Source organism: Lycium ferocissimum, chromosome 7 (genome assembly GCF_029784015.1).
Source record: "Lycium ferocissimum isolate CSIRO_LF1 chromosome 7, AGI_CSIRO_Lferr_CH_V1, whole genome shotgun sequence".
Taxonomy (NCBI): domain Eukaryota; kingdom Viridiplantae; phylum Streptophyta; class Magnoliopsida; order Solanales; family Solanaceae; genus Lycium; species Lycium ferocissimum.
Window position 1 is genome coordinate 37,645,177 of NC_081348.1, and position 15,460 is coordinate 37,660,636.

Genomic DNA, 15,460 nt, shown 5'->3' on the forward strand with positions numbered 1-15,460 from the left:
TTTACTAATCAAAGATAGAATGAAGATTAATAATTGACACTTAAAAAAACAACAACTATATTTAGGTCTGTTTTAAACTAGAATTAGACAAAAATCTAATCCTAAGCCAAAAATATTCCCAAAAACTGAAATTAAGCTTAAACTTGACATTCACTGAGATTCACCAATCACACTCAACACAAAAACAAAACAAGAAAGAAAACCAGAAGTTTCCTCCGATAACAGTACAATTCAAGATTTTCCCTTATACCCTCTTTTCATTTCTTGGATTTCCAAGAAAACAAAAATGGGGGTTTCTAAAACTTCAAAAGCTACAATCTTTCTAGGGTTTCTTTGGTTAAACCTATTCCAATCAGTATTGGGTCGTTTTGTGGTTGAAAAAAACAGCTTAAGGGTTGTTTCACCTGATGATATTAAAGGCACTTATGATAGTGCAATTGGAAACTTTGGGATTCCAAAATATGGAGGTAGTATACCTGGAACTGTTGTTTATCCAAAGGGAAATCGAAAAGGTTGTCGAAATTTTGATGATTCAGGGATTTCTTTTAAGTCTAAGTCTGGTGCTATGCCCACTTTTGTTCTTGTTGATCGTGGAGGTATGTAGTATTCTTAGCTCCTTCTAGAAGATTCTTGTAAATTTAATCAATTTATTGTTATAAAAAAAGATAATAAATTGAGTATTAGATTGAAACAGGTGTAAGCTTAGTAGAATGGATATTGAGGATTAACGTAATGGACCTGACTAGTTTGGTTATGAGGCACAGTTGTGATTTTGTTGTTTGTTGTTGTTGTTGTTGTTAGCTTGGTCCTTGTCCCCGCCTTGATATCTCAGTTTATTTTTGTTAGTTTGGGGAAAATTTTCTATTGTCATTTTTTGGATTTTATCAGTAGTTTTCGCTAATATTAGTTAATGATACTTGAAGTTGATAGCTTAATTGGGAAATTTTTTGGACTTCTTTTAAGTTGAAGTCTGGTGCTATGCCCACTTTTGTATTAGTTGATCGTGGAGGTATGTAGTCTTTGTTTTTCCTTAGCTTTCTTAGCTCTTTCTAGAAGATTCTTGTGAATTTTACTCCTTTTGTTCCAATTTATGTGGCACCTTTTGTATCACGAGAGTTAATTTGATTAATCTTTGACGCTAAATTGGATTTGATCAACTTAGGAGCCGTTTGGACATGATTTCATCTCATGAGATGTCGTGAGATGAAATCATGTTTGGACATGCAATTTGGATTTCTTAAGTTGCAATTTTTTTTATAAACATAAAAACCCCACAAGTTGTGAAAATCATCAAAAATTTTCCAATTCTTATACAATCTTACCAAATGTGTAAATCATAGTTCATAATAAAATTAATACGCTACTAGAAGGCCTTTCTAAAAAATACAACATCAATTGATCAAACTTAAGTTCAATAAAAAGGAAAATTTAACATGAATAGTAATGTAACTACTCTTTACTATAATCCTCCCATACGGTACGAACAATATATCTACCAACTTATGGTTGGTAAACATGATTGGTAAATATATCTACCAACTTATGGATCTTTTTTTACAAAATATAAACGTATGAGTCAAATTTTACATTTATATTTTTTGAAATCATGATTTCAAATCCCAAATCATGCCTTTTTGGATGATTTGGGATTTCATCTCATGAGATGAAATCAGAAATGAAATCGCATGTCCAAACGTTGATTTCATGTCATGAGATGAAATCGCATGTCCAAACGCCTACTTAATGTTTTAAAATTAAGATTTAGATATTCTAAAACTGTACGAAAAGTACTATTAGTTGCAATTTTTCACATGTCAATATGATGAAAAACTGCATTATAAAATGTTTGGTCAAAATGTGCATAATCTGAATCTCGAAAAATGGAAAGTGCCACATAAATTAGGACAGAGGGAGTATCAATTTTACTTGGTCGTTGTTATTGAGTATTAGATTGAAACAGGTGTAAATGAAGTAGAATTGGTATTGAGGATTAACATAGTTGACCTGACTTGTTTGATTATGAGGCTTAGTTGTAGCTTGTTGTTTTTGTTGTTGTTAACTTGGTCCTTGCCACTGACTTGATATCTCAGTTTATTTTTGTTAGTTTTATTGTCACTTTTTGGATTGTTTCAGTTTTTGCTAATGATACTAGAAGTTGATAGCTTAATTATTGTAAATTTCATCAATTTTACTTGGTGGTTGTTATAAAAAAGGATTAATTTATTGAGTATTAGATTGAAACGGGTGTAAATGCAGTAGAATGGATATTGAGGATTCACATAGTGGACCCGACTTGTTTGGTTATGAGGCATAGTAATTGGTTGTTTGTTATAACTTGGTCCTTGTAGTCCTTGATAGCTCAACTTATTTTCGTCAGTTTGGGGAAATTTTCTCTTGCCATTTTTTTTTTATCACACCAGGAGTTTTTGCTAATATTAATTAATAATACTTGAAGTTGATAGCTTGGTTCTTGTAAATTTTATCAATTTTACTTCATCGTTGTGATAAAAAAAAGTAATTTATTTTGTATTAGATTGGAACGGGTGTAAATGGAGTCGAATGGATTATTGAGGATTCACATAGTTGACCTGACTTGTTTAATCATAAGGCATAGTTGTAATTTGTTGTTGTCATTAACTTGGTCGTTGTCCTTGTTAGTTTGGGGAAATATTTTACTGTCATTTTTTGGATTGTATGAGTTGTGTTTGCTAATAAAGTTAATGGTAATTGAAGTTGATAGTTGAATTCTTGATGTATACGATTGCTTTTCTTCTGACTGTTTCTAAGTGGCATATTACTCGTAGTGCTTCTGTTAGTATTCCGTAACAGTGGCTGATAAATTTGGATGCAGTTTCTAGTTGGGTTGCATCACATAGGCGCACTTATCATTGATTTTGAATCCCTCAACACTTTTCAATTTTTTTTTTTTTAATTTTAATTTCAAAATTTGGATACCAAAAGGAGTCATAGTTCACTGATACTTTGAGCAGTAATCAGGGATTCAAATGGAAAGTTGATGTAATCATTTATATTAAGAAAGAGGTGATTTGTAAAATTATCAAAAGTTATGGGGAGTTACTGTTTTTCTTGGTGGCAGATTGCTTTTTCGCTCTGAAGGTCTGGAATGCACAAAATGCGGGCGCTGCTGCAGTTCTAGTTGCAGATGATGTCGACGAAAGATTGATAACCATGGACTCTCCTGAAGCGGATGGTTCTTCTGCAAAATACATCGAGAACATAACAATACCATCTGCCCTCATCGAGAAAAGCTTTGCAGAGAAGTTGAAGAAAGCTGTCAGTTCAGGAGAAATGGTTAATGTGAATCTTGATTGGAGAGAAGCTGTGCCCCACCCAGATGATCGTGTGGAGTATGAGCTTTGGACAAGTAGCAATGATGAATGTGGGTTCAAATGTGACATGTTGATGAAATATGTCAAAGATTTTAAGGGTGCAGCACAAATTCTTGAGAAAGGTGGATATACTCAATTCACACCCCATTATATTACTTGGTATTGCCCTCAGGCGTTTACTGTAAGCAAGCAGTGCAAGTCTCAATGTATCAATCATGGAAGATATTGTGCTCCTGATCCTGAACAAGATTTCAGCACTGGATATGAAGGGAAAGACGTTGTTGTTGAGAACTTGAGGCAGTTGTGCGTTTTTAAAGTGGCCAATGAGACAAAGAAGCCGTGGGTGTGGTGGGATTATGTGACTGATTTTCAGATTCGATGTCCCATGAAGGAGAAAAAATATAACAAGGAATGTGCTGATTCTGTTATCAAGTCTTTAGGTAATAATGCTGCCCCTCAATGCCTTCCAATTATCATTAGTGAATAGATTAATGCCAACTAAGGCTGGCAAAGCAGTTAAAAAAAGCAAGTAACCATCCAATCCGACCCATTAGACATGAATTGGATAACTGACCATTTAAAAATGGATCAAATATGGATATTATCCACTAATGGATATCCAGATGGATAATATGGATATCCATATTATCAATACCCATTTGTTTGCTTGTAATTTTTCATGAGTTCTTGCTTTCTGGAAGTCTAAGCTTATTTTGGCTTTTAGCTTGTCTTTTCACCTGACTATTCCTAAAACCATGGATATCCGTCGGTCAACCCATTCTTTATCCGTGTTAAATATGGACGGGTCGGATGTTGTATCCGCTTTTCATGTAACCCATTTTCGGCCCGCCCATATTCGACCCACCCTCCTGTTTGCCACTCCTAATGCCAACAGTTCCTGTCTGCAGGTCTTGATTCAAGAAAGATTGAGAAGTGTATGGGAGACCCTAATGCTGATCAGGACAACCCCGTTCTGAAAGAAGAGCAGGATGCTCAAGCAAGTTTCTTTATCTTTCTTTAAAAGTTACTATTAAACAATTTAACAGGGTGCAAGCACTTACAAAATTAAACTCCTATGCAGGTTGGTAAAGGAACAAGAGGAGATGTCACCATATTACCTACTATTGTTGTCAACAATCGCCAATATCGAGGTTAGTCCACACACTTACTCCCGTCTTCAACTGAGAACCTTTTTTTTTCTTTTCTTAATTCTTGTTCTTTCAGGGAAATTGGAGAAGGGTGCTGTTTTAAAGGCTATTTGTGCTGGTTTTGAGGAGACTACTGAGCCTGCAGTTTGTTTGAGCGATGGTGAGTGCACATGATTCTTAAAGCTAAATAGCAACTAGATTTTTTATCATAACATGTAATGGCTCTTTCCTTTATAACAGATGTGGAGACAAATGAGTGCCTGGATAATAATGGTGGCTGCTGGAAAGACAAGGCTGCTAATATCACTGCTTGCAAGGTTCTCGCATTGACTTGTGGAATTTTTACAGTAGTTTCTGTACCAAAATTTCTAATCTTCCCTGTTTTTCTGTTTCTCATTGTATGAGCAGGATACATTTCGTGGTAGAGTGTGTGAATGCCCTGTGGTTGATGGTGTGCAATTTAAGGGAGATGGTTATACCTCTTGTACAGGTAAACTAGCATATTTGATTCATCTATTTATTTTGAGATGACGGTTTAAAGTAGTTGTTAAGCAGTAGTTTTTTTGTCCATTTTTTTCTTTTCATGTATTAATCAGCAAAACTTGCTATGCTACTGATGGTCTATCCAAGTGCTTTAATTTCAAGAGTAGCAATTACTGTAATTGTATGCCTGTATGTTATTAGATCATAAAAACAAGTAGGTAAATATGTTGAGAATTTTTTTTTTGTGCATGCAAGAGTATGTTGGTTTTGTCTATTTTATTATGTGTAAAATCAAATCCAAATAACCTCTTAGCAAAGCTGCCGTCAAGGGTTTTGTCTATTTTCTTATGTGTATTTGATGTTTTCAGAGTAAATGCTTTCTATTATTTGGCGCTCTTTGATAGATCGTTTAGGGCCAGTGGAGTCCATCGACGCCTGCTCCCTTTCTAACTATTGTAGACCTGTTGGTGTGAATATGTCATTTTTATGTCAAGAGGCTGGAACAGGTCTTCTTCATATTTATCCTTTTGGACTCCTAGCACAAAGGTGGTAGGAGTATTAGGTCTTTTAACTAGTTTGTATTAGAAGGTGTTTTATGTGATATAGGGTAATTCATGAACTTAGTATCCTATAGAATGATCATTAAAGTATTTATCCAGTGGCATTAACTAGATACAAGCACATGCTAATATAGATTCTGAAAGAGCTTATTGCAAGAGTGTAAAAGGCTTTCTATCCATTATTTAAGTAAATTTCTTTTTATTTTATTTTTTTGAAAATACCAGCTGAATTGTAGCCTTTTTCTGAATTAAGGCTAAATTTTCTTATTTACACGTGGAGATATTTGTTTACATTTTCTATACATATTCGTGATACATGAGACCAAACCTTATATTCCTGAAATATTATGCTCTATAACAAAAGCTATAGCGTGTGTTACTGGAAAAGAATCCTTTTCTTTTTTATGAGGAAAAAATAATCCTTTTCTTTTCTTCAAATCAGGGCGTGTATTTGCCTAAAGCGTCTTCCAAGAAACAGAAAGGGTAACATCAGTTGCTTGATATCCCTTTCTGCTATGTTCAGAAATGTTTGAATCAGGAGGATAAGCAGAGACATGATTATTACCTTAGATGTCCTTAATTGAGTTATTTGTAATTTTATATATTAAAAAAATTAATTTACCCTTAGTTGAGTTGTATTGTTTGTCATCAAAGAGCTCTTATCATGTAGAAGGTAGTAGAACACATCATCACAGATTTATTTGCTGAAAAGTAGGATCTAATAATGTTTAGCTCTGAGAAGTTGAATACAGCTCATATCTAATTCTTATCTGTCTGATGTCTTTTATGATTCTCTATTACTTAAGAAATGTATCTGTCGTTTGTCTTTATTGTTGCTTCTTTCCTCAGTATTTTGTATTTCTTCAATAATCTAATTCCACTATCTTCAGCAAGTGGACGTGGGCGATGCAAACTCAACAATGGAGGCTGTTGGCATGACACTCGAGATGGTCATACTTACTCTGCTTGTGTGGTTGGTTAATCATCTCTTGAACTTCATTTTCTTATATTTATCTCTACCTCCCATTGGTTCAGATTTGAATGCTGAGCATGTTCTAACAGGATAGCGAGGAGGGGAAGTGCTCTTGTCCTCCAGGATTTAAAGGTGATGGTGTTAAAAGTTGTGAAGGTAAGCGATTTTACTTGATCATGATGAAGTTATTGTATTGGGGAAATTTATCCTTTTTACTCTTAGAAGACAAAATAAATTTATGGAGGATAAGTTTTTCAAAATTTTCAAATGAGCAATGTAGAACGGGTGTAATTTTTAGTTTACTCATTAGTAATGTTTTTGCAAGAGTTCTGGTCTGAGGGGTTTGGTAAAAAAAAGAAGCTAATGAAACAAAAGAAATTGTTTGGGCTTGTTGTAAATATTATAAGCGATGATTTTTTTTCGTATGCTAACTGAGATATTCTAAAATGTAGAGCTTCTTTTTTATCATGTAACTGCAATTTTAACCTCTATCATCTGTTTCCATTTCATAGATATTGATGAATGCAAAGAAAAGAAAGCATGTCAATGCTCTGAATGCAGCTGCAAAAATACGTGGGGCAGTTATGAGTGCAGTTGCAGTGGGGACCTACTGTACATCAGAGACCATGATACCTGCATAAGTAAGTTCACATAGTCCAGACTTCGTTCAGAATGGGCATGATTATGCATATCCACAGTAAGAATTGGTTATGACGACTTTCATTTGCAGGCAAGAGAGCTAGAGAAGTCAAATCGTCGGCATGGGCTGCGGTTTGGGCTATTTTGATTGGATTGGCTATGGCTGGTGGTGGTGCATATCTTGTGTACAAATACAGATTGAGGGTATGTTTAGAACTCATTTGGATTTATATTGTTGATTGTTAATAGTAATTTTATAGAGTATTTGACCTTTTCCATGAAACTCTTGGTAAAGTTGTTAAACAATCTTTTACATTACTTCTGAAGTTTTTATTTGTTAGTGAATAGTTAATTGATTGACCAGGGCATTCTCAGTTACTATAGGTAGTAGTTTGCTCAAATTAAATGGATTAGCCCATATCCGAGATTCAGCCTTCCTTTTTGTTCTTCAACCAGCTTTAGGAAAGAGTAACAGCCTTGTGATTGATTAGGTATTAGCTGAAGTTTAGGCTAGTAATTCTTAGTTAGGAAAGAAATCTTTACCTTGTTATTATATGCTGCTTGATTGTCTGTTCACCCCGACACTAACCCCCCCCCCCCCCCCTAGGGCCCCGCCCCCTTGCTTGTCTACTTGTTAGTGTTATGAAGTAAAAGGATATTACCAACCAAAGTAATTCTGGTATTTAAGTGGAGAAGGGTAGAGGGTGGACCCATTATCCCCGAGTATTGGAGGCTGTGATTGGTCCCAAGGCGGATTCTTGGTCATCCAAAGAAATAATATTATGTATCCGTACTTTCTCTTGTTCCATGGTCCGCGTTGGTGAAATAGAAGGACAAGTTGAAGATAGTTGTTTATCTATGTCTACATGTACATTTATAGTGATAATTGATTAATTAATCCAATCTTCCTCTAATACACATGTTTCTGGACATTGCTGGTTTGTATGCAGGGGCGGACCCACCCTATTAGGAGGGGGGTCACGTGCTCCGGCTAACCTCAGGAAAACCCTGTATATATATGGTGTATATACCTTAAAAAGATGTCTATATATTTTAAAGGACCCCTGATATCCACTGCTTGGCCCAATTGGTTGTTGTGCCCCTTAGGTCCTTGTATAACACCTGGGTTCAAGTCTCGTTTGCAGCCATTTTTTTTTCTATTTTTTGTGGAGTTTTGTTTTGTAGATTCTCTACAGATAAATTAATAACCCCGCACACTTCTTTTTTTTATTCTTTAGTCCTCCCTTCCCCACCCCCCAACCCCCGCACACCTACCCCCTCCCACACAGAGGGAGAAAAATTAGTAAATCTTTTTCCCATTCTAAACCCATTTTCCTTCTTCCAATTTTGAAGTTTATACTTTATACAAGTACTACTTTACTAATATTTTATCATAATTATCAAGTTTTCAAAGAGTTGTAAGCTAAACTTTCACATTAATAATTGACATATGTATATTAAGACATTGGTCATTGGTGCCCCCTCTGCGTCAAAATCCGGGGTCCGCCTCTGTTTGTATGGATATACACTAAGCTCTCCTTTGCTATTACTTTGCCAGTCATACATGGATTCAGAAATCAGGGCTATTATGGCACAATATATGCCGCTGGACAGCCAAAACGAAGTCCCAAATCACGTCAATGAGGAACATGCTTGAAATAGAGATTGTCATGCCACCAGATATCCAAAATGAAGTCCAAATGTTGCCAAGCTTGGATTGCAGATGAAAAATTTGTCAGTATTATTTTTCTGAGAAATTGGATGAAGTGGCAGATTCAATAGCCTTCTGTTTCTATTAAAGAAACTGAAGGTAAATTCTTATGTCTATTGTATACAGTGGATAATAAAGACAGTGTAGGATTGTTATTTTCTTTTATTTATCTGCTTTTGCCCCCATCATTTTTATGTATCTCGGAGGGTCTTGTGATGTTTTAGGCATTAGTTTAGTCGCAGGATAAAGAGTTTGTGGTAGGATTTGCAGCTGTAATATGGGGTGAGTTGTATCACCATTAATTTAAGTTGGTGCATGCAATCATGTAAAATTGCCACTCTTTTCGTCACACTATTAGTAATGTGTGTGAGATGTGAAGCAGGGTTTACACTAGAACATGAAAATCTTGGTCGAACTATATTTGGTCTCCCAGTATTCCGTGCTGCATGAATATTACTGTAGTAAGACCAGATTTTAGTGTCGGTTGAGTATCTTGGATCTAACTTACCTGAATGTGTTCACAATCTGATATCTGATTGTAAAACAGTTGTTTTTTCGACTGATTTTGAGATTCTGCCGTGTAAAGCTAATAGCAACTGTCTTGTTGGAACTGCAAAATGAGCTCCATTTGAAGTAGTACTATTTTGGGCTGCAAAATAAACTGTCCCTTATGGTCGATATTTAATTCTTACTAACACCGGTCTTTTGTTCGTTCAAGAATAAACATACACACCACCTAGAAACGAACTTTATTCAGAAAAAATAAGTTCTAAAAGCAGTCTACAATAGACTGATAGAGGCAAGGTGATTAAATTTCAGCTAAAAGTCGACCTGATGTTCAGTTTAAATATCCGATGTTATATAGTTTTAAGTTCTTTGGGCACATCAGGGTAGGGTGACTTACAACGTGTAATTCTTCATAGCAAGTCTGATACCGTAAGCTGGAAATAAAACAATAACTTGCTATAATTAGTTAAATTGCACTGACTGCGTAAAATTATTTTACATTCTCAATGTATGCAACTTAACTTCCTGTTGATCAACATACTGAGAAAATGCTAAACAAATAGGAAAAGAAAAAACATTGAAACCTCCCTCATGTCTCGTGGCAGCCAGAGAGGAACTTATTGCACTTAAATGTTTGATTAGTGGAATGATAAGTTGGTAATGGATAACACGACATCCAAAGTATTTTTAGTTTAAAGTGTTAATTAACTAGACAATTATACAAATGGCAATAATTTATTTGTCATCTTGTACGTGTATGATAATGCTCTGAATCCACCACAATTAACCATGCCTTGAGCTTCAATGTTCAATTCACGATTTTGGACTTGGAATGCCAATCTTCAGGTCAAGCCCAATGTCCATTCCATTGTATGCAATGGGAGAGTACATCCATAGATCATCAGAGCTTAAGAGCTGCAGCACCCAAACAAAAAGCACCATAGTTAGCTGCGAATTCAGGATTCAGACTCAATGGGTTGTAATGAGTTTGATTTTGTTGTCCGTTTACACACATTTAAATCTTTTTTGTACTTATAAAATTCGAGCTAAAAAGAATGAGTTCAGTTTGACCGACAAAATCCACCTTAGATGCTCCTCTGACAACAATGCACTTAACGTATTAGAAATGGATCAAAAATGTCCTTTTGTGTTGGGTCAGAATTTTATGTGGATTGATAAATAAAGACCACCTGTTTAATTAAAATTTAGTTAAATGTCATATAATTGTGCATTAATGGAGGGGCAATTTTAAGCCTGAATATAACGTTAGGGGCACTTTTGATCCAATAGATGGAAGGAGGACATTTTTTAGCCATTTCCAATACGTTAAAGAGCAATTTTAACCATTTCTGTTCTAAACATGATGTGAAGAGAAAATATAAGTTACCTTGATTTGAAGTTGCAAAAATTTGACATACTGAACAGCCTCTTCAAGCATGGTGCTAATATCAACCTATCATGAAAACCTTGCTAATCAGGTTCCATTTTTCACAGCAGATTACATGTCAATTAGCTAATGCAGTTTCAATGTGTACAACTCTACATACCTTTGTTCCGTTAGGGACGAGGCTCTGCAAGATCCTCAATCTCTCGTTAATTCTCTCTCTTCTTTTCTGAAATAACAGAAATAAATATATCAATAAAAAAGGCTTATAAGCGACCAACATTTAGACAAATTGGATAACAATTACAATGCAGTTGCTAATTACCCTTGCATACAGACTCTGGGGATCGGTTGCTGAGCCCCTGTTGGCTCTGGATTTTCCTTTAGAGCTGAGGGGAGCAGAAACTCCTTTTGAGTTATCACTCGAAGCCAATCCATATAACTCATAATTAGAAACATTAGATTCATCTTCTGAGCAGCAACTAAATGAACTCTGCCTGTGAAGCACATTATTATTATTGTTTTCCTTTCCAATCTCCTCATCAGCATCAACACTCTTCATGTTCTTCTTTGGCTTTACGCTTCTCTTGTTCTTGGGGACCTATATTAATAGAGAATATATATAATTAGAAACTACAAGATGATCCATAACTACTAAAAAAACAAGAATTAGCGACGGACAAATTCTGTAGCTAAACAGCAAAATCCGTGCTAATCCTATTTAGTGACGAACTGTTAAAAAGGTTTGTTAGCTACAAGCAATTAGCGACGGACTAGCGACCAAGTTCATAGCTAATTCCAGTTTCTTTTTGTAGTGAATTATCAGTCTAAAATTAATCAGATGAAACATTACAATTAAGTCAGATGAGACTCACATGATCAGGAGGCGACCGGGATCTTTTCTTAGAGCTTTCTGATTGCTCTGGAACTTGCATTTGATCATATTCTCTTCCTAGCTGCAAGCCTTTTCCATGAAGAAAAGATTCATCAGGCATGTGTTCACCTGATTCCATGCTGTCATTGCTTACTTCTTTGTTCAAAAATTCAATTGCATCCGCTTCGATTATATTGTTAGCTGGAGGCACCTGAGGAGAAGGGTAACTCACTCTATCTTCCACACTACTCTGATCCAATGTCATTGAAGAGTTATTTCTCAACGACATTGGTTGAAAATTACTACTTTGGAAATGGTACATGCTACTATTATTAGTCTCTTCTGAAGAATACATTGAAACTTCATTATGATTTGTCCAAAAAATTGGAAGTCCTATGTTAGAACTACTAGGTTGTTCATTTGGACAGCTACCAAATAACTGTGCCATGAAATTAGCCTCCTCAGTAGAACATGTTCCACTTAAGGAACTCCATTCACCTTCAGACATGGCTCCCAGTACTGGTTCCATATTACTCTTTTCTGACTATAGTATACAGGAGATGCTCGATTAATTTGATAGATATATATATCGTTTCAAATTATCAAGGATAGAGGCATATACCTGGACCTATAAATATATATAAGCATATTCCTACACATAAAACAACTTAAAAGGAATGTCACAATGGATATATTGACTTTGTTAGGTACTGTATTTCAATATTTTAGGACGTAATTAGTAGCCCTAACTCTTTTAACTATCAATTATTTGTTCAGAATGGGCCAACTACAACTAACTAGACAGACTTGGTTCAAACAATTATAGACAACATAATGGAACCCTTCAGAGGCCTTAAAAAACTTGACTTGAACTCCATTTTATTAAATAACTGTAAGAAAATGATTGAAAACTACATTCCAAACATATATTCTCTCCGTCCCAATTTATGTGAATGAAAGAAAGATTTTTGAAATTTGTGGTTTAAAATAAGTCATACATATTCGTGTGGCTATAATTCATTTCATTAAAGGTAAAATGAAAAGTTTAAAGGTACTCCCTCCGCTCACATTTACTTGTCCATTAAATTAAAAATAAATGTTCACTTTATTTGTCCACTTGAGCATATCACAAGAAAATGTTTCTTTTCCTGTTTCATCCTTACATTAAGTCATTAACAACTCATTCCGTAAATCATTTCCCAAGTCCATTGAGGCTATACACTAATTAGTGTGGGTATTATGGTAAAATAAACACTTAATCATTATTTCTTAAGGGAGTGCAAAGTCCACTGTGGACAAGTAAAAGTGACAGATTGTTACTCCCTCCGTCCATTTTTACTTGTCCTTTATGCTAAAAATAGTTGTCCATTTTGTTCCTATTTTACCCTTAGTATTAATAAGTAACATTTTTCAATTCCTTTGTCCAACACTTTGAATTACTATTTCTTTATGGGGAATACGTGAAGTTTTGAACCCAATATTCAATTAGTTGGCTGCATAATTTTTCTGGTAAGCTTTAATTGATTTCAATCATTAGGTTACTTAGCAATAATTATGGTGATATAGTAAAATTGTCATTCTATTTTTGGCTCCTTAAAGTGTGACCAGTCTATACTTGGCAAGTAAAGGAGTATTATCTATAAAAATGAGTCATTTTTCTAGGGACCGACTAAAAAGGATAGAGTAACATAAATTGGAACATAGGAGTACTGGGAAAAGGATAAACTGTTGTGCTAACTTATTATCAACAACAAGTATTAAAGAGCAAGTTAGGTAAAGATGGAAGTAAGATATCATCTGGTGAAGTAGATACTGCAGAATCATATCTGGCAATCTAGAGAACGTGCGGGTCTTTCATTCATAATACAATTATAATACACTAATTGATGAAAATGACATCAGTATCGAATAAAACATAGATCGTGATGGGTGTGGACATTTGAACTATCTGGTGTCTGACAATAAAGTTTCTAGCTTAGCTCCCGTCTCCTCCAAGTCAAAGTTCTAATTTTTATTAACCTACTCTCTTCTGTATTTTGTACTTTTATCTGTCTTTGGTATCCCAATTAATCCGGATTCACGCATTGTAAGGCCTATTGAAAGGGGCAGCGCTCCCTATTAGTATTGTTTTCATTTTCATAGCTCGAACTCGAGACCTCTTATTAAGGATGAAGAGATCGCATCCATCAAACCGGAACGCAGAAGTCACCTATCAAACAAAATGCAAAGATACCTTTTGAGAGTAATCAAGAGTTTCTATGGAATTATCTAGTAGATCTTATTGATAATCTCTTGTAAATAAATAAAAGATAGACTAATGAGACTTTAGATTTTCTAATTAGACAAATAAAACCATATCTCAACCCGTTAATCTGAGATAATGCAGGTCAGTCACATGTAAAAATATATGGTATTTTGGACAAACGCGTATATACTTTTTTGCTAACCTCAGTTTTAGGAAAAGGTAGTAACTTAGCTCACCTAGTGTTTACACAAACCAAATCAATAGATGACTCATGTCATTAGATACGCTTTTATCACTAAATCGTAGCTAATTAATACACATTCTCATCTTATTTTACGACTTAACCATGGTAAATTAGTATGATTTAGAGTAAACGATGGGTAATTTATTACCTTTGGTAAACACGCAATCCAACCACAATGAATCACGCTAAATTCCTCCTAATCCAGCTTCTTTTTCTTTTCTTGTGAAGAAAGGTTTTATTTTACAACCATTTTGGGGATTTTTGCCTTCTAACATACCCTGTAATGTAATTCAGGTTAATTATTTCCTTTCATCATTCGAAAATGCGCCTGTGTGCTTGATATTTTTCACATATTGTTTGCTTGGGTGAAATGCAGCAAAGTGCCTCTCAATAAAAGCAGAAGACATTAGGACTATTTCACATACACAATTATACAAAAAAGAAAAATCTTTTTTGCAACGGCTTACTTGAAATTGAAATACTTTAATATAGAGGAACGTTGTTGGTTATGGACTAACCTAATTCTATGTCTGCTTACGTTTGCGAATTATTTATAAGCAATAGCTGGCTAGATGGTGGACCTAGCATTTTCCTGACTTGGAATGTGAGAGTTTCTTATTATATGCATTTTAATTATATACACTGACCTTATAAAGAACTTTTAGTAAGTCTATATGTAATCAGATTATGACTTGTCATTATCTAAACTATGATAAATAATGCCAAAATATCATAATAAATTGTCCGACAACGTTTATGAGTTATGAATAAGAAGGGAAAAAGATGTGACAACAGTTAATCAAATTCTTACCCAAAGGGCGTTTGATATTTTGTGAGTGTGTGTGTTGTGGGTGGTGGGGTGGGGGTAGGTTAATGTATGCTCTATCTTTATGCTTTCACTGCTATATTATAAGTATAGTCTATTGTAACGACTTGTTTGGTCGTCATTGCATTTCCGGCCCTTTTGACCCTTTCCCAAGCCTGGTTAGCTCATTTTGACCCGAGGGGACCGTTGACACTCTTCCCGAGGTGTCTAGATTTGATTCGGGCGACTTCTTGTGAAATGTGGGCTTAAAGCGAAAAAGAGTTGACTCAAAATTGACTTTTGGGTAAACGGACCTTTTTCGGGAATCCGTCGATTCCGAGAGGTCCGGATGGTCATTTAGAACTTGTGTGTATATCTAGTTCGATTCTCAATGCACTTGGATGCATTTTGGGACTTGGGTTGGGAAGTTGAAAATGAGGTATCGGGGGTTGACTCGGTCAACGAGACCTCCATTGGAAATTTTCAGGCCACGAGTGCATTCATAACGCGTTTTTATGTATATCTGCATATTTTGTT

The 15,460-nt window shown here is 35.1% G+C and overlaps 2 protein-coding genes across 2 annotated transcripts; one reads left to right on the top strand and one right to left on the bottom strand.

Annotated features, from left to right (window-relative positions):
- The first annotated feature begins 112 nt into the window (after window positions 1–112).
- On the top strand, window positions 113–9,211 carry LOC132064810 (vacuolar-sorting receptor 3-like). The gene is made up of 12 exons (XM_059457931.1): window positions 113–596; window positions 3,098–3,790; window positions 4,259–4,347; window positions 4,432–4,501; window positions 4,575–4,658; window positions 4,739–4,815; window positions 4,907–4,988; window positions 6,432–6,514; window positions 6,604–6,670; window positions 7,027–7,155; window positions 7,245–7,357; window positions 8,712–9,211. Exons 1-12 carry the CDS (start codon window positions 287–289, stop codon window positions 8,808–8,810), a joined length of 1,896 nt encoding a protein of 631 aa, XP_059313914.1. The 5' UTR covers window positions 113–286; the 3' UTR covers window positions 8,811–9,211.
- A 616-nt stretch (window positions 9,212–9,827) lies between these two features.
- On the bottom strand, window positions 9,828–12,222 carry LOC132062813 (transcription factor bHLH84-like). The gene is made up of 5 exons (XM_059455302.1): window positions 11,631–12,222; window positions 11,081–11,356; window positions 10,919–10,984; window positions 10,759–10,824; window positions 9,828–10,286 (listed from the first exon to the last, which is right to left on the bottom strand). The coding sequence occupies exons 1-5, from the start codon at window positions 12,156–12,158 to the stop codon at window positions 10,185–10,187; spliced, it is 1,038 nt and encodes a 345-aa protein (XP_059311285.1). The 5' UTR covers window positions 12,159–12,222; the 3' UTR covers window positions 9,828–10,184.
- Window positions 12,223–15,460: the final 3,238 nt, after the last annotated feature.

Coding starts and splice junctions, on each gene's coding strand:
- LOC132064810 (XM_059457931.1), top strand. CDS start 287: ATGGGGGTTTCTAAAACTTCAAAAGCTACAATCTTTCTAGGGTTTCTT. Junction 4,659..4,738: donor TGCAGTTTGTTTGAGCGATG/GTGAGTGCACAT, acceptor CCTTTATAACAG/ATGTGGAGACAAATGAGTGC. Junction 6,671..7,026: donor TGGTGTTAAAAGTTGTGAAG/GTAAGCGATTTT, acceptor TCCATTTCATAG/ATATTGATGAATGCAAAGAA.
- LOC132062813 (XM_059455302.1), bottom strand. CDS start 12,158: ATGGAACCAGTACTGGGAGCCATGTCTGAAGGTGAATGGAGTTCCTTA. Junction 11,357..11,630: donor CCCGGTCGCCTCCTGATCAT/GTGAGTCTCATC, acceptor CTATTAATATAG/GTCCCCAAGAACAAGAGAAG. Junction 10,287..10,758: donor TTTTGCAACTTCAAATCAAG/GTAACTTATATT, acceptor TGGGTGCTGCAG/CTCTTAAGCTCTGATGATCT.